Here is a 19680-nt window from a genome sequence, read left to right as displayed (position 1 = left end):
CCTGTTGAGAACATTCTGCACCCTCTCTGAAACGTCCTTGATCCTGCCACCAGGGAGGCAACACACCATTCTGATTTTTCGCTGCTGGCCACAGACTGTGTCGCAGACTAGAGAGTCCCCTAACACAATCGATCTCTTGGAACCCAATGTACCCCTCATTGCATTAGAGTCAGTCTCATTACCAGAAACTTGGATTCTCAGGGGAATGTAGCATGAATAGCCATCACCCCCCTACATTTTCCAAAACAGCATACTTGTTTGAAATGGGGATAGCCACAGAAGACTCCTGCACTACCTACCTAACTCTCATCTTTCCTGGAGTGAACCCATCTATGTGACTGTATCTGTGACTTTTCCCCCTTTGTATAACTGCCATCCATCATACCCCCTTGCTCTTGTAAATTCCTCATTGCCTCTAACTGTCGCTCCAACCCATCCATTTGACCTGATAAGATTCACAACTAAAGGCATTTATTGCAGATGTAATCCTCCGTAACCCGTAAACTCTCCCTAAACTTCCACATCTGGCAAGAAGACCATATCACTCTACTAAAGGCCATTTTTGCTTCTTCCAATCTACAGACCCAGAAAATAGCATTGTCTTACTCCTCTACAAAATACTGCTCCAGACTAACTTAATATTTATGGCTTATATATCTAAGTTTAATCAAGAGACCTATCTCAATAAACATATAATCAAGAAAGAACCCACTGTACTTACTACTGCAGACTTACTGTAAGGCCACACTTAAAACCATTCACTTACTTGTTTCTGTGCTGTGACCTCTCCCAAATAGGTTCCACCAAGATCAGTTGTGCATTTCACTGTTTGTTAATTTCCCAGATGCACTCTGATGTCCAGTGATACATGAATTAAACAGCAAAGGCAGTCACTGCTATGTTAGTTGGCAGTGTGGGTCTCTCTCTCTCTCTCCTGCACCGATCTCACCATGTGCTGCCTTTGTCTGTTCCTCCTCCTTTGTTTTGACCTTGTTTTTGGAACTTTGGAGAAAAGCAAATGCAACGGCATCTAAAACGGTAATTGCTGCTCCTGGAATGTGAGGAAATCACCTCCAGCATTTAAATACCTCAAAGGAGCAGCCTGTTAGCACCAGGACTTTTACCCGTCCTCCATCTGGATTTGAGGAGGGTGATGGTGGGGGGATCTGGAATGGGACTGCCTGAGTGGATAACCTTAAAGTACTCAGATGAGCACTTGAAATGCCCGTAACATGTGTCTCGTGCAGGAAAGTGAGACTCATGCAGATTTAGTGTCGTTTTGGGAGTACAGACTTGATGGGCCAAAGGCCCCTTCCATACTGTCTGAATCTATGAAAAGGCAGCTTCAAACATTTTAGGACTTTATTGAAATTGTTGAGTTTCACTTGGCTTTATGGCTTTAGGAAAGGCTGGAAGCTGAGGGAAAGTATCTGTCAAATCTCAGATTGTCTCTGGGATGTGTATTCAAGGTTCCTGCTCAAAATGTGGTTTTAGTGCTAGGCTCATAGAACCTAATTTTCTCTGAAGAGGAGAATGACATACTGGTTTATTATCAGCCTGTTCAATTCTATCATAAATAATGTACTGAATGATGATGTGAGGAGTGTTGGTTCTGGGTATTTGTGTTGAATCAGCAGAGTTCCTCCTTGCTGTGTTGATTGTAGAGTGTTGATTACACTCTGTAACTGTGCTGATTACGTCATCAGTGTACTCTACATATCCTCCAGTTTCTCTATTGAAGATGGAATTGACAGTATTGGAGGTGCTATTCAGCTGGAAATGTATTAAAGTTTCAAAGCAGCAGAAAAAAACTGAGGCTGATTAGAATATGTACAGTCAGTTCTTCTATAACATGGTAGTTTCACACTCTTGTAAACCCATGTTATAAGAAAATCATGTAATAGCAGTACCATTTAAACTAATGGGGCCAGAATCACCACCTAACGAGTACACACTTTAGAAGTTTGCGTTTTAGAAATGGTGTCCCCAATTCGTCAATCATGTTATAGCAAATTTGCGTTAATGAAACACTCGCAATAACAGAATGACCTGAAGGAGTATAACCTGTGCCAACCACCCTACCAAAGGAAAATGCTCCTTTCTGTCTTTAGTCAATTCTGGGCAGGAGGGGTTTGTTTAAGACCACTTCTGGTAAAAGGAAAATCACCACAGTCCTAGAGGACTTTAGGGTGTGTGTGTGTGTGTCTGTGTCTGTGTGTCTGTGTCTGTGTCTATATACGAGGTTGCTGGTAAATTTTAAGCAGAGGATCACCGTCCCTCAAGCAAGATGAGAGGTTGAGAAGGAGAGTCCTTCATAGTTACCTCAGCTGGTGATGGGAATTGAACCCAAACTGTTGGTGTCACTCTGCATCACAGATTGTTGTTTTGCTGAGTGGTCAGTTTTTTTTTAAAGCCTGTTTTCAGCCTTTTGAATTTTCTAGGATGTAGTGTACAGTGTTTTCAGTGGTGTACAATGGTAAACAATCCTGTGTAGATGAAACCAGACAGCTGACTGAGTCCCAAATAAGCATTAAGTCAGTAAACCCATAGCTACCCATGGGCATTTGCTCTTACACCCATGAAGGGTGTGTTGATGATGTAATGTAAGCTACTTGGAGCAGACTAATCTGTACTGATATCCAATTTTGTTGTAGATGCTTTTTGAAGGAGCCTGTCATGTTATCAAAAGGTCCAGTATGTAGTTCTATTTCAGTGGTAATGTGGTTTGTTCCATACAAATCTGCCAGCACTAGGGGCAGTGAGACAGCTCTGCTTTTCAGTGCCCTCGCATGGTGACTCATTTATTTTCATTTATGACATCCTGACAACTGAGCTGATGGTTTATGCTACAATCATTCGCTCTCACTGTCTTGTGATTTCTCTCCTCACGTGAAACTGTAGTCAGCAATTCCAGTGGTATCCCAGCTCCACTTCAAATTTATTTTAGTGTCCCCTTTCTCTGTTTTTGTTTAAATACGTGCAATCAAGGCAGCTATTATGTGCAGTTTTTTGGAAAGCATCACTTCAGGCAAACCAGTTACCTTATGCAGGAACTGTATTGGTAGGGGGCTGTCCAATGCTTCCAGTCACACAGCATGGGAACAGACCCTTCGGTCCAACCAACCAAAATAAACTAGTCCCACCTGTCTCTGCTTGGCCCATGTCCGTCCGAATGTTTCCTATTTGTGAACTTGAGCATATGGTCGAACTGTCTCCCATTCCCTCCTCTCCTCTCGCGACCTTGGTGTCCTGTCTTTCTGCTAGAGTGCACAAAGATCGTGGTGATGAGGCCTGTAAATAGATTAGATTCCCTACAGGATGGAACAGGCCCTTTGGCCCAACAAGTCCACACCAACCCTTTTGAAAAGTAACCCACCCAGACCCATTCCCCTACCCTATATCTCCCTCTGACTAATGCCCCTAACACTATGGGCAATTTAGCATGGCCAGTTCACCTGACCTGCACATCTTTTGGACTGTGGGAGGAAACCGGAGCACCCAGAGGAAACCCGTGCAAACACTGGGAGAATGTGCAAACTCCACACAGACAGTCACCAGCGGCAGGAATCAAACCCAGGTCCCCGGCACTGTGAGGCAGCAGTGCTAACTGCTGTGCCACCATACCACCCAAATAGCTGACTTCATATCCTGCCAGGATAGGCCTATACCAAATAAGGCAAATCTGTTAACTTCGTAGGAACATGAGGTCATTTCGCCCCCACAAGCCTATTCCATCACTCACTGTCATCATGACTGATAGTCAGACAGTCTAAAGCTACGATTCTGACCTTGCCAAATACCTCTTAACACCTTTTTTTTTTGGTTCCCTGGGGTGAGAGTCCAGAGCTACTGGCATTGGTTTAGAGGAAAGATTTGAAAGGGACCTAAGGGACAACCTTTTCACGAAGAGGCTGGTGTGTATGGAATGAACTGCCAGAGGAAGTGGTGGAGACTAGTACAATTACAACATTTTAAAGGCATCTGGACGGTCATACGAATAGAAAGGGTTTAGAGGGAGAAGGGCCAAGTCCTGGCAAATGGGACTAGATTAATTTAGGATATGTGGTCAGCATGGATGAGTTGGATAGAAGGGTCGGCTTCTGTGCTGCACATCCCTATGATTCTAGTTAATGAAAACTGTTATTCTCTGACTTAATATAAATAATCAATTTAGCATGAATTGTCACTTGTGTTCAAAAACTTTTACCAGCTTCTCAGGATGTCCCCTAATGTCACTCCTGAAATATTTGCATAATTGAACTCTAGTTGAAAGGTGTGGCGCTGGAAAAGCACAGCCGGTCAGGCAGCATCCAAGGACAGGAGAGTCAACATTTTAGGCATAAGCCCTTCATCAGGAACGAGGCTTGTGGGTGGGGCTGGGGGAAAATAGCTCAGAATGTGACAGGTAGATGAAGCTGGAAGTGAGGGTCATAGGTTGGGGGGTGGAGCAGATAGGTGGGAAGGAGGATGGACAGGTAGGACAGTTCAAGAAGGTGGTACTAAATTGGAAGGTCAGATCTGGGATAAGGTGGGGGGGGAGGGGAAATGAGGAAACTTCTGGGAAACATCCATTATGAACTCGAGACCTAGATTTCCCCAAGCAGCAGAGAGTTTCACTCCATTTACCCTAGCCTGAAAACAAAGCCTTGTAAACTTTTGAAGGAATTACCTCTTGACTGAATATGTTTTAGAGAATACAATCCTAGTTGAGTTTTTTACTATAATTTAACCCTTAATATCTAGCATTATTCTGCATAACCGAAGCTGCTTTCTCTGAGACCAATTTATTCTTACCATTTGGGGCATTTGCAATGTTCCCACATCCTTCCTGTAAAGCTCTGGGTTAGAGTTTGGTCAGTCCTGGAAACTTGTCGTTTTTATTGCCATTAATTTCTTCTTTAAGACTGCTTCCTTTTTTAGTTTGTTTTGAACCAATTCATATAAACCTGGCAACCTAGCAGAGAGTATTACGGCTGTGGCAATTGGTGACTGCTGGTCACCTCTTAAACCAAAGGGAAAATAACGTCAAGAAGAAAATACTGACAATGCCAAAGCTAGATGGGTTTATTGGCCACAGTATATTGTAGTCCTGAGTAGCTAAACACCACTCTGCACAAAGGAGCACGGTGCCAGTTTGCCTTCAGCAATGTCTTTTCCCTGATGTGACAGTCCTTTGGGTTATTTCCTGTGACTTTTTCAAATAAAAAACTGGGTGCAGTTATGGTGATTTTCCTGCTCTTGGGATGCTGCCTGACCTGCTGTGCTCTTCCAGTACCACATGCTTGACTCTGATCTCCAGCATCTGCAGTCCTCACTGTCTCCCTGCGGTTATGAGGGGTCTGACAGACATTTATTATAACACATTGTCTGCAAACATTTTACATTCAACAAGCCTGGGTTAAAATTAAGCTATTAATATACAATAGAGCGAGCATGCATCGAGTAAAGTGCTGTGCTTCATGAGGTGAAGTAAGATGGAATATGAGACTATTATACCCTCAGGTCACATGATATGGTATGTCTCTGGCTAACTAAGACGTAACACAACAGAACTGTTTTTAGGAAGGGACTGTTGGTTCGAAATCAGTCAAAAGAATCAATGGAATACGGTCTGTACAAAGCAACGGTCATTAATTTATGAAATTAAGGACCTTGATGCAATTCTGTTCAGCAACACCGAGGTTAAAGCTTCTGTGTTTCGTGACGAATTGCGCAATTACATTTGAAAATTATGCATTGTTTATATTTTTTTTAAGAGTGAGTACAGCCTTAATTACAAGAAAACACCAATCACATATTATGAGGTGACATGGTTAACAGCAGGTTAATCCAATGATATTCCCTTGGAAGGGGTTCTTAATTTATGTAGATAACCATCTCCTGCTAGCAGTTCAAGGTTAGTTCGAATACGAAATCGCTGCCTTATGATTCATCTTATGATAAATCCATTGTCCTCTCTTATCTCTAAATACAACCAACTTAGCAAAGCATCAGTTCAATTTCAGAGTCAAATCATTTCTTGCATTCATTTTGATGTGTTATTTTAAATTGAAAAGCCATTTTGTGGTTAGTAAAAAATCTACATATGCTTGTTGCTTCTGACAACAGTCTAAATTCAAATTTTAGATCTTCAACCCAAAATGTTAACTGATTTCTCTTCACAGATGCTGCCAGACCTGCTGAGCTTTTCCAGCAATTTTTGTTTCTGATTCTCAGCATTCTCAGTTCTCAGATTTTTATTTAGAATTGACCTGCTGATGATCTAGTGAGAACTTCATTCTGTTTTACGAGATGAGAGGTCCTCCTCAAGTGCATTCAGATTAAAGTAATAGTTGACCCAAGTTGGTTCATGGTGACTGTATTCTGAACTCCAGGCTTGTATGGTCGGAAATATTTCTGGTAATCAAAAGATCTGTTGATCAGGAAGCAATGGAAGATCAGTGAGGATTTCCAGAATGGTCCATATTAACCAATGTGCACTTTTTTTTTGCCTTTTCAGGGGTGGAGGACTGGGCTTGGTTTTGGCTAGCGCCGGGTTTGGCCAGTTGACAGCACCAATCATGGAGCTTCATAACCAGCAAGGCTACTTCCTTCACCATGTGATCTTTGCCTGCTGCACAGTCATCTGCATCATTTGCATATTGCTCCTGCCCGAAAGCAGAGGACAGAACCTGCCTGAAACCATAGAGGATGGTGACACCTACACCAGGCAGCCGTTCATCCCTGCCAAGAAGATCGAACAGCCCCTACTCTCAAACAACACTGAGCTCAAGGACTATTCAGGGCTCAATGAAAACCCAAACTCCGAGCTGACTGCTGATAGCCCCACAGCCAATGGCACGAGGTCCAAATGATTTTATTTAACGTTTACAATTGTGTTTATTTTTGCACAAATTTCATCCAGCAGCTGGTTTTCTTTCGTGAAAGGATAATTAATTAACGTGGCTGCTCTTTGCAGATATGTTTTAATTATGGATGAGGCACCTTTTTTTTTGTTTTTAAAAGACTACTTACAACATTAAGGTTCGCTCTCCCCTGACACCAAAGGGATGGCGTTTTTGACGATTGTCCAATAATGTGAAGGGAACTTGGGGAGCCTTTTGGTCATTTTTGGCTGCCTGGAACATGCTGTTCAATCTGCAACGGAAGGAGATGCACTACACTTGGGAGGGGAAAGACAGCATCAAAAAGGACTGTACTCAGCGAGCTGCTATACCACTGAAGGAGGTTTGGAAGGTTAATGTTGAAAGAACTGTGTGAAAGATCAAGATGAACTACAGCTCCACTCACCGCTTAGAGTGTCCCTGGAATTGTTGTCCCTCTCTGTGACTCCTCATTATCTGACCCACCCCCCCTCCTCCCCACCCACCCCAACAAACACCTCAGCTATCGCCACATGAAATAATCTGTTTTGCTTTTTATTTAAAACTTGGGTTCGAAATTACTTCCCATTTGACAAACTAATCCATCTTTTTTCGTCTGAAAAGCAAAGTGCAAATTGTACAAAATCCCTTTTGACAGTTTTTTTCCCCCCGCCAGCTCTGTTTTTTTCAAAATAAGGAACTGATGGACTATACTAATGTTTGTGATTTTAATGCCAGCATTTTCCTCCCCCTCCCACTTTTAATTGTAAATTACAGTGTTTTGTTTTGTATCTTCTAGGCTGTGGTATGCTACTAATCATTTTTTTAAAAAAAAATTATGTACAGGAATAATTTAAGTGTTAAAAGCATGAATTTTTAAATGATTTCTCCATGACACACTTTGTACTTTACGAGTGGTATATCAGATCACTGGTAACATCATCGCCATCAGAGTTTTTCCCACCAGCCAAAGTCACAAGGGGTGACACGTATATTTCCCACCTCTTTGCCCACTTTTAAATCGAGGTGAATCACTGAGGCACGTAGTTATCCTGACACCTGTGACATTGCATTTCATTATTCAACTGACCGTTATGTCTGAATTCAATACACGTGTCGCCAAAAGTGCTGGAGTACACATCATTAAAGTAACATAGTGGATATTTTAAAATGCAAATAAAGTAATTGTCATTGTTCACTTTCTACCTGCCTTGTGTACCTACTTGAAATGAAAAGAGCATGGTAAAGGTTTGTGTTTTTTAATAAGGATGATGTTCAGACCTGCCAATATTGTGCACTCTTTAACATGTGAGGTAGCTCCGGAAATGTTCTAGGGTTCTACTTCAAGTGAATGCATTTGGAAAACTGGAGAGTGGCCAATGGAAGACAATTTTTGGGAAGAGCAGTCCAGGGCATTGAGAAAATTTGCAGCATCATCTCTTTGCACAGCCATTCTTTTGGAGATTGTCTCCCTTGTACAGCCCCTCAGTACACCACCTTTCTGTCTGTTACTTATACCATTGACCTTCCACTGTTTTGCTCTGTGATCCCTTTTCTCATTTATTCTGTCCTGACTACTACTATTTATAACAATCCTTCCCTTTTATTCTTTTGCCTACCCCCACTCCCATATTTCCCTGCTCAGTTTAAATTCCATTACATTTCTAAACACTCAAAGTTGACTCCCTCCCTCCTCTCTCCCCTCTCTCTCCCTCCCCTCTCCCCTCTCTCTCCCTCCCCTCTCCCCTCTCTCTCCCTCCCCTCTCCCCTCTCTCTCCCTCCCCTCTCCCCTCTCTCTCCCTCCCCTCTCCCCTCTCTCTCCCTCCCCTCTCCCCTCTCTCTCCCTCCTCTCTCCCCTCTCTCTCCCTCCCCTCTCCCCTCTCTCTCCCTCCTCTCTCCACACATGCTGCCAGACCCGCTGAGTTCTTCATTTTATTGTAAATCTCCAGTACCTGCTTCATTGTGATGTAAAGACAGGCCAATTAGGGGCAGCTTTAGAGTCTTTGAAGAGGAAGTGGCTAAAAAAAAAGGATAAAGAGACTATTAGAAGCTATCACACCTGACAGGATGATGCTGCTTGATAAACCTCGTACAGCTCTTTTAAAGAGTCGAAAATGTGTTGCTGGAAAAGCGCAGCAGGTCAGGCAGCATCCAAGGAGCAGGAGAATCAACGTTTCGGGCATGAGCCCTTCATCAGGAATGAGGAAAGTATGCCAAGCAGGCTAAGATAAAAGGTAGGGAGGAGGGACTTGGTGGAGGGGCGTTGGAAATGCGATAGGTGGAAGGAGGTCAAGGTGAGGGTGATAGGCCGGAGTGGGGGTGGGGGTGGAGAGGTCAGGAAGAAGATTGCAGGTTAGGAAGGTGGTGCTGAGTTCGAGGGTTGGGACTGAGACAAGATGGGGGGAGGGAAAATGAGGAAACTGGAGAAATCTGAGTTCATCCCTTTTAAAGAGTCAACCTGTGAAGTGGACGGGCGGCTGTGGGATTTCGCAAAGCTTTCGGCCAAGGAGCCCCACAGGAGATTATCCAAGAGGACGACAGGAAAGTGGATTTTAAACTCTGGTCGCACGCAGAAAGTGAAGAGAAGGAATTGGGTAATATCTCCCCAGGCTGAAAGTGGACAGGGAACCAGGTTATGTTTTGGGATCGCTCCATTGTGTATATCATTCTGGGAATGGGGTCCTACTTTCCATCTCCTCAACACTGCCAACAGCGAGGAATTATAAAACCTTAAGTAATCTGTTTACATTGGCTGATTCTCAGGAATGATATGGGAATGAAGGGCTTGTCATATGAGGAACGTTTGAGGACTGTGGGTCTGTACTTGAAGGTTAGAAGGTGGGGATGGGGAGGCGGATCCTGATTGAAACTTACAGAATACTGAGAGGCCTAGATAGACTGGACTTGAAGATTTTTCTATCAGTGGGAAAGACTAGGACTCAAGGCCTCAGAGTGAAGGGAATGACCCTTTAGAACTGAGATGACTAATTTCTTTGGCTAGAGGCTGTTGACTCTCTGGAGTTCATTACAGCAGAGAGCTGTGGAGGCCAAGTCATTGTGTGTATTGAAGAGCAGGATATCCAGATTCTTATCAGTAAGGGGATCGCAAAACTTATCAGCCATGATTGAATGGTGGAGCAGATTAAAGGGCCAAATGGCCAAATTCTGCTCCTGTATCTTGTGGTTTTATTAGATGAGATTTTTGGGCAATTTATTAGAGATTTTTCTGAAAGCAAAGAGGAGATGGGGCATGGTGGTGATGAGCAGACTGTTCCCAGTGGGTGAGTAATGCAGAACACTGAGAAATGGATGAGGTTAGACCTGAGCAGTTTAAACCAGAAAGCGGAGGAAGATTGATTTAACGGAGGGTAGTGGAATGTTTTTGGCTGAAGCAGAAAGCAGACTGCAGGGTCTGGACGATGATCAGTGAAACTGCTTCGTGCTGTTTTGTTTTCCATATTTTAATTTGTATAACCTGCAAATTGTGCTGCATCTGGAGAACTTGTGACCTCTTGTGTGTGAAAAGGGTACTGCAGCATTTCATTCATTAGGTGGAGTTTTAAAGCCCAAGTGTTTAATTTGGAGGGAAGAGATAATGGGGATTATGTTCCATCTTGTAAGATGCAGGGGGGGATCATTGCTTAAAATCCCTATCCAAAAGAATATTCTTTCTCACAACATTATTTTCATTTGATGTAAAGGCTTTATACTGAGGTGTAGTTCTTTCCATATTGCCCTGTGCTCCAGCACTGTTAACAATTCTTTATTTTCATTAATTCATGAGTGTCACTGGCATTTATTATCATCTTAGCGTCCATGAGGAGGCAGTGGTGAGCTACTTCCTTAAACTATTGCAGTCTGTGTGCTGTAGGTAGCCATGAGATGCTGTTGAGGGAATCACAGAAGCCAACCTTCCATCTGTGGACTTCGTTTACTTTTGTTGTTGCCACAGAAAGGCTGTCACCATCATCAAAGACCCTCCCACCCCACTCACGCTCTCTTCCAACTTCTGTCTGGAAGAAGACGCGGTGGTTCAAGAACAGCTTTTTCCCTGCTGCTGTTAGACTACTGAATGGGCCTCGCTAACAAGATCACCGTTAACTTCAAAGAACGTTGCTCATGTTCTGCATCTCCTGTGCAGCTGTGACCTTGTGTGTCTCATTCTGTCTCCGCATCCTATGATCTGCTTGTACTGCTTGCAAAACAAAGCTTTTCACTGTACTTAGATACATGTGACTGCAATAAATCAAATCAAAGTTCCAGAATTTTGATCTAAACTTTGCTCAAAAAAGTTGCAATTATATCTAATGTTTGGGATGTGCCTGTTGCTACATAGGATTTTGTCTGTAGTATTCCTGTGCTGCACCTTGGACTTTTATATTGAAGGTGCTATGTAAATACATGTTTGTTTCCATTTATTGAAGTTTCACTTCAGGGAATTTTTTTTCACTTTTGTCTGTATGCAGTTCAGGTTTCATTGGCATTTCCATCAACTGTGTGAAAACGGAATATAATTTTGCTCCTGTATTGTTATGCAATCTGTACTTGAGACTTTATTCTCTTTGTAAATTACAATTTTGCCCTCGCCTTGTGTACAGTTAATAAGGGGGAAGTGATATCCTCATGGCATCATTGCTAGACTATCAGTCTGGAAAGCCTGGTAATGTTCTTGGTCCTGGGTTTGAGTACTCTGACAGCAGATGGTGAAATTGGATTTTTTTCAAAAAATCTGGAATTAAGTCAAATTAGTTTTTAAAAAGCTTGCAATTTTAAATTAATACTAACATAAGGCACCAGCAAATACAGTGCTTTACTGTTGGAGTGTTTTTTCCAAGAGGTTGCAAAGACATTTAACTGACAAAAATAGATGTCAAACCAAACTATTGGGCATTATCCAAATCTTAGGGAAACAGCTGGGATTTAAGGGGAGTCTTTCAGGAAAGAGACAAATTGAGGGTCTAGCTAGGGAATACCAGAGCCCTGGACTGATGGTTGATCACAAAAGGTGATGGGAAAGGAAAGACAGCTGCACAAGAAACTGGAGGCAAGTTCCACTTCTTGGTGTCTTATGATTACATCGAGGAGGAGATGAGGGCTTTAAAGATAAAGTTGAGAATTTTAAGTGACTGGGTATTGTAGATCATTGAGCACAGGTAGTTAAGTGGGCCATGGTGTAGTATATGATATGGCATTTTGGTTGAATTGATGTTTACGGAATATGAAGGTTGGGAAGATGTTGGACTAGGAAATCAGTAAGTATGAAATGTGAACACTGCATCCTGAAATTCTTTCACTTCTGGAATTTCTCTCTCTACTTTCTTCCTTCATTAAACAATTGCCTCTAAGTATTCATTCACTACTCTTTACAAAATAATAAGGGCAAGTGAATTAATTTCTTTGGGATATCTTGTAATATTAAGGTGCTATGAAAATGCACACTTGCTTCATTTTGAAGTTTCACTTCAGGGAAAATTAGGTATGACTCAGCGGTTGGCATTGCTGCTCCTCGGCACCAGGGACCCAGATTGGATTCCAGCTCTAGATGACTGTCTGTGTGGAGTTTGCACATTCTCCCCGTATCTACGTGGATTTCCTCTCACAGTCCAAAGATGTGCAAGTTAGGTGGATTGGCCATGGGAAATGCAGAGTTTATGAGGTCAGGGTAGGGGGTGTGTGGGTGGGATGCTCTTCAGTGGATCAGTGCCAACTTGATGGGCTGAACAGCCTGCTTTCTCACTCTGGATACTATGATGAAAATGCAATCTGTTGTAAGGTTCGGGGATGTTGCACTTGGGCTGGAAGGGAAGCTAATGTTAGATGTATTAGAATTGCCTTCAGCAAAAAAGATGTTGTCCCACTGAGTTGGAGAACAAACAGACCTTTTCTGTGGTGGGGCTGCTTCAGTTTTACTGCACCAACCCGAAAGGCAGTGGATAAGGTCCCACTAGAAGTTCCAGATGAGGGTGTCACTCCAGTACATAGTGTCATGTTCATAGCATGGTCAAACTAGTTAAATATCAACTTGTAAATCTCGATTACAGCAATTATTTGCTTCGATCCTGGGGATATCCACAGGATTGGCAGATTTCCCGTGTTACACCTTTTATTTAAAAAGGAAAGGAGCCAAAATGCACTTAACTAGCAACCAGTTGGCATAACTCTGGAAAGGTGATGGAGTATAAAGATCAGGAATTCTTGTTAAAACTATAAAAAGTACTAGCCAGATGGAATACTGTGAAGAGATTTGGACCCTTCTCTGAGAAAAGATACACTGGCATTGGAAGCAGTCCAGAGAAAGTTCATAAAAGATTATACTACACACGAGGGGCTACCTTATAAGGAGAAGTTGAGTAGTTTGAGTCTGTACTCATTGGAGTTTAGAAGTATGAGAGGTGATCTTGTTGAAACATACAAGGTTGTTAGGGTCCTCCACAGGGTAGATGTGGGTTTCCATTGTGTGGAGTGTAAGACCATGGGGCATAATCTCAGAATAAGTGGTTGTCCTATAAAGACATAATGAGGAGGAATTTCTTCTCTCCAGAGGGTAGTAATTTTGTGGAATTCTTTACTGCAGAGGGCTGTTTCAGCTAGGTTGTTAGATATATTCAAGGCAGAAATGGATTTCTGATCAGTCAGGGAATCTGGGATAATGAGGGAAAAAGTAGGAAAGCAGTGTTGTGAATGATCAGATCAGGCATGATCTCACTGAATGGTGGAACAGATTGGATGGACTGAGTGGCCTGATTCTGTCCCTACACCTTATGGTCTAATGGAGAGTCCAGCACCACAACATGAGAGAAGTCTATAAAGATTAGAGGTGAGCCCTTCCTGTTCAACATCTAAACAGTCTGCTCCACGGTTAGTTTCACCTCTGTCTTACAGTAATCCTGACTTTCAGAGATGTCGACGTGAATGCAATTTGATTCATCTCAATTGCTGACCTTCAGAGGCAATGACGTGTTGTGGTTTCAGAGAACTGCACTCTCACAACTGAATGACGAGTTTGTGGATTGGAGTCTCGGGCCAGGACGCGCAGGTATGGGTTAATACACCAGCGCTGGACTGACCGTGCTGCACGGGTGGAGGTGCAACCTTTTTGGACGGATACAAACCCAAGGCATTATTTGGAAGAAGGACAGTGGAGTGATACCTGGTAGTATTGGCCGAGGTGTAGTGTTGGTTGTGTTGATGTTTGTGAAAGTTTGCTATGTGCTAGCTGCCACCTTTCCTACCATAGCAGTAACTCTATCTATTTTTAATTGGACCTGTTCAGGAAGGTTACAGCACACATCTGGACTTGAGCCTGGGCCTCTTGGTCCAGAGGAGAAAGTGAGGGCTGCAGATGCTGGAGATCAGAGGTGAAAATGTGTTGCTGGAAAAGCGCAGCAGGTCAGGCGGCCCAAAACGTCGAATCTCCTGCTCCTTGGATGCTGCCTGACCTGCTGCGCTTTTCCAGCAACACATTTTCACCTCTTGGTCCAGAGCTAGGGACACTACTACCGTGCCACATGAGTCCCCACCAGTGGCTCTATTTAAAGAAAGTACTTCACTGATTATAAAGTGCTTGGGAATGTCTTAATTACTATCCCTGATCACCCGACTACAGGCAATGGGTGGGTTGTTGATAATGTCTGTTTCTTTGAAGGAGAGTATGATCTGTGTTAATCTGCCAACTGATTGGTGAGGATTTCATACACTTTTTCTCCCCATTTAGTTTGTGAAATAAAAGAAATTTTGATCACTTTGAGAATCTTAAAAGAAATCCAAACCCAGAATTGTCATTGCATGTAGAATTGACCAAAAATTCCAAAATGGGACAAATTATAAGAATTTTATGCTCACTTAAAGAGTAGTGGATTTCAATCTGTAAAGTTGTGGTAAAACCCAATCCCAAATACCATCCAATTAACTTTATTTCTATCACTGACCTTGTATTACATAGTGAAAAGCCCAGACTTCATCACCTATTTTGTGTTTTTGAGGTGACCCCTTAATGAGAAGGGAGACTAAAAAAGGAAACTGACTCCCGGTTTCAATTTCTATGGAACCAAAAACTGAAACTGCGATTGGAAACAGAAATGTCTGGGCAGATGGAAACTGGTTGAAGTGATGTAGAGGCTCAGTGGTTCAGTCCAGGCTGAAATAGACAGCCAAGTGCTGAAACTGTAAGTTGCTGTTTACTCCATTTACTTGAAGATAACATTGACAGACCAAGGCCATTGAGACCCAGTAGAGGAAGTTTTGCCACTTTTGGTGTAGACTGTGCTATGGAATTTGGGTTGGTTATGCCTTACTGTTGTCTTGGGATCGGGCTAGCTGTTGGGAAGAGAGGAGCTGAAATCCTTCGAAGAAAATAAAATTTTGGAGAATTTTGTAATCGAATTTGATGACTAATATCCTGGGTGGATTGTCAAACCAACTGGAAATCTCTGACTTAAATTGTACCTGCGACTTAACGCATAACGTGAGGGCTGCAATTTGTTGTTGCTTCAAGTTTAACTTACATCAATTCTAAATATTTTAATATTAATTTATTAAAGACAGTACTTAAAGTTTACTTTAATATTGGGGCGGTGGCCCAGTGGTTAGCACTGCTGCCTCACAGCACCAGGGACCCGGGTTTAATTCCAGCCTGGGGCGACTGTGCAAACTCCACACAGACATTCTCCCTGTGTCTGCGTGGGTTTCCTCCTATAGTCCACAGATGTGCAAGTTAGGTGCAATGCCCATGCTAAATTGCCCATGGTTTCCAGAGATGTGTTGGTTCGGTTGATTAGCTATGGGATAGGCAGGGTTACAGGGATAGCGTAGGGGTTTGGGTCTGGGTTTGGGTGGGATGCTTTTCGGAGGCTTGTTGTGGACTGAATGGGGCTGAATGACCTGCTTTCACACTGTAGGGATTCTATGATATTACGTATTAAAAATCATTCTGTTTTTAAACTGTGGAACCTTGTGGCTTCATTCTTTTAATAAGTAACTGGAATTGCAATTACTAGAGCAGTAACTGTATAACCAATCAGTAAACAGCTTCTAACCATGATTAACAACACCGTTTAAGGATCCATTTGTAACACTTTAAATATTTGCAAAACATAATTCTGTCACATGTCACTTTGCTGCTGTAGTATCCTTATGTAACTCAGAGAGCAGTGGGAAACGGCTGAAGAGGAGGCAAAAGGAGGGAAGTAGGTAAATAAACTACCACAAACATGAGAAAGTATCGACGTGTAACCAGGTGGTAAACACATTAGTAAGAGAAATGGGAAGCTTACCCAATTCAGTCACACTTCTGACAATCCTTGATCCTTTGGGCGGCACGGTGGCACAGTGGTTAGCACTGCTGCTTCACAGCACCAGAGACCCGGGTTCAATTCCTGCCTCAGGCGACTGTCTGTGTGGAGTTTGCACGTTCTCCCCGTGTCTGTGTGGGTTTCCTCCGGGTGCTCCGGTTTCCTCCCACAGTCCAAAGATGTGCGGGTCAGGTGAATTGGCCATGCTAAATTGCCCGTAGTGTTAGGTAAGGGATAAATGTAGGGGTATGGGTGGGTTGCGCTTCGGCGGGTCGGTGTGGACTTGTTGGGCCGAAGGGCCTGTTTCCACACTGTAAGTAATCTAATCTAATTTAGATAGTTGGTTTCTCAGGAAAATAATGTGCTAAGCAGCTTTCCAATTGAAATTTGTGGAAAATTGCAGACATGCCAACAACACACACAAAACTGCCTTCTTTTCTTCCATTTTCACATAAGCGTGGCCATGAAAACATTCTCAATAAACAGACAATAGTTGCTTAATATGGCTTTTTATTCTGTCAAGGTGCACAAGAGATTAAGGCTGTTTCAGTCACAGAAACCACACCCAATTTAACTTTGCGTTTGTGGCAATATTTCACTTTATCAATGAACAATTTGCTTAAGGTAGAAGTAAGACACTTGATTAAAATACAAACATGCTAGGCCATATGTTCCAATCTATGCCTTATGGTTAAATTTAACTGATAGGTATCCAGAAGCCCAATGGGTTGGTATTTTATGCTCCTCCCTTTTGGAGGGACAGCACTTAGGCTTTTGTGATGGGGGCAAGTGGGAACCCCACCACATTCCACTGCCACTTGTCACTGACTTGACTGGAATGGAAGTGGAGAATGCCCCGTGGATGGCTTTCCCATCCCTTTGCCAACTGCCACTCTTAAGTAGACAACCAAAGGGCATTCATATTAACCCAGCAGTAGGAGCTCTTGTCGGTGCAGTGGTAATGTCCCTGAGACAAAAGTCCTACCTGCTCCAGAAATGTGTCACAAGACGTTGCTTCCATGATATTCCCCTCAATGCTTTGAGGTCACAGTTTTGAGCTACTAACAGCTTGGCACCCTCTTCTTCAAATCATGGGATTGTTAATCTAAAGCCTAAAGGCGAGCTCATTTAATAGAGTCATAGAGATGTACTGCACGGAAACAGACCCTTCAATCCAGCTCGTCCATGCCGACCAGATATCCCAAGCTGATTTAGTCCCACCTGCCAGCACCCGACCCATATCCCTCTAAATCCTTCCTATTCATATACCCATCCAGATGCCTTTTAAATGTTGCATTTGTACCAGCCTCCACCACTTCCTCTGGCAGCTCATTCCATACACGTACCACCCTCTGTGTGAAAAAGTTGCCCCTTAGGTCTCTCTTATATCTTTCCCCTCTCACCCTAAACCAATGCCCTCTAGTTCTAACCTCCCTCACCCTAGGGAAGAGACTTTGTCTATTTGTCTATTATCCTATGCATGCCCCTCCTGAATTTATAAACCTCTATAAGGTCACCCCTCAGCCTCCGATCAGGGAAAACAGCCCCAGCCTATTCAACCTCTCCCTGTAGCTCAAACCTAGCAAATACAGAAAAAACAACAACTTCCATTGCTAAAACATAAACAAAATGCTCGAAATCTAAATTTAACAATTGAAAACGCTGTAAACACTGAGCAAGACCTATTGGAGACACAAACAGTTCAGGCCAGTGTCTTTTCATCAGAATGGAGAAAGATCTAAAGATGTGACAAATTTTAAACAAGTATAAAGAATTGGAAAAGGGAGATGGGGAAAGCAGGTGTGATTACACATCAACTTTAATGAAGGTGAAAGATAAAGAATCACCTGATGGAGCGTCGCTCCGAAAGCTAGTGTACCTGGTGGTGTGTGATTTTTAACTGCGTACACCCCAGTCCAACACTGGCATCTCCAAATCAAAGATAAAGAAATAAGAGATGTGTCGAGAGAAGGTGTGAATAGCAACAGCATAATTATCACCAGCAGCTGATGTGCAAAACCAATAACAAATGATTACAGAAGCAGAGGTACTGATAGTATTGAACTCAATGGCAAGTGTTGAAGGCTGTGAAAGGCGAGGTGCTTGTTGTGTGAGAAATCCTCATCACAATGCACTTTGTTTGAGACTATCTGTACTATTGCTCACAATGGGCTGGGTTTCCTGTCACCAGCCTCTTTCAGGTTAGAGATCGATTTGGTCTAGAGTGGTAAATGAAAAGCACTCTCTAATCTAACGTGAAGAGGACCTTGTCTTAAACAAGGTGTAGTTTATTTGCAGTGGTGAATAAGTCCCACCCATGTAATGGAGATTGTCTCACAGACTTTACAGAGGGTTTGAATGATGGTCTTACTTCTTCAAAATCCTAAACTGTGTCTGCATGAACAGGACTCTCGAAGCTGTGCCTGAACAAATGCTCAGACCTCCAACCACTGCCAGACTAAGCTACTGAAATAGAATCTGGAAAGTTCCTCCTGTTTCTTTTATGAGCAGTCAAATGAAATCTGTATCCACTGCTCACTGTGTTCTATCCAACATCCTTACCACACATCACCCTCTGGTATGAGGCTGTCAGCACTATCACTGACCATGGGATAAACCTACAGTCACCATTCTCTTTCAAGAAAGGGATGTACAAGGTCTATTTGATCTGTGTGGTCAAGGGAAAGCATTTGCTAGATTAATGAGAAAGTGCACTTAAACCAGATATAGTTGATTGCAAGTTAATAACTGGATGTTCTAGACATTGTTATGGAGTCTATCGAGAGGACCTGGATGCTAAGACTTATTCCTTAGAGATCTTCCTCCCACAAACACACATGACATCATCACAGTGGGTGGTCCTTAAGGCACTCCTCATCATTAACCCTTCCTGACCCTTACATCCTTGTTGCTCAAGTACATTGAACACCATTGGAAATGTGTCACATACCAAGGATTGCTTGGTTAGAGCAGAAAATTGGGATAGGTAGTGTCAGATGTTTTGGGTCACACTTGCAGACTGGATGGAAATGTTTTGCAAAGCAATCTGTGTTTGGCTCCCTCAGTGTAAAGCAAAAGATACTACGAGCAGAGAATACATTAGGTACATTTGTTACAATGCAAGAGACCTAACAGGGAAGGCAGATGAACTCGGGGCATGGTTAGGAACATGGGACTGGGATATCATAGCAATTACAGAACATGGCTAAGGGATGGACAGGACTGGTAGCTTAATGTTCCAGGATACAAATGCTACAGGAAGGATAGAAAGGGAAGGGCAAGAAATAAGAGGGAGTGGCATTTTTGATAAGGGATAGCATTATGGCTGTATTTAAGGACAATATTCCCAGGAATACGTCCAGGAAAGTTGTTTGGGTAGAACTGAGAAACAGGAAAGGGATGATCAACTTATTGGTATTATATTATGAACCCCCTAATAGTCAGCAGGAAATTGAGAAACAAATTTTAAGGAGATTACAGTTATCTGTAAGAATAATAGGGTGGTTGTGGTAGGGGATTTTAACTTT

General features: G+C 42.7%; 1 protein-coding gene across 2 annotated transcripts in view; it reads left to right on the top strand.

Moving 5' to 3' along the window:
• The window catches only part of LOC132832120 (solute carrier family 22 member 23), a 131730-nt gene extending 123664 nt beyond the window's left edge, over nucleotides 1–8066 (top strand). For both annotated transcript variants that reach the window (XM_060849846.1, XM_060849845.1), the window contains exon 9: nucleotides 6500–8066. In XM_060849846.1, the coding sequence (XP_060705829.1) occupies nucleotides 6500–6854 (355 nt within the window). In that variant the 3' untranslated portion in view covers nucleotides 6855–8066. The remainder of the gene's footprint in view (nucleotides 1–6499) is intronic.
• Nucleotides 8067–19680: the final 11614 nt, after the last annotated feature.

Source organism: Hemiscyllium ocellatum, chromosome 34 (genome assembly GCF_020745735.1).
Source record: "Hemiscyllium ocellatum isolate sHemOce1 chromosome 34, sHemOce1.pat.X.cur, whole genome shotgun sequence".
Lineage (NCBI taxonomy): Eukaryota > Metazoa > Chordata > Chondrichthyes > Orectolobiformes > Hemiscylliidae > Hemiscyllium > Hemiscyllium ocellatum.
This window is presented reverse-complemented; position numbering and strand designations above follow the sequence as displayed.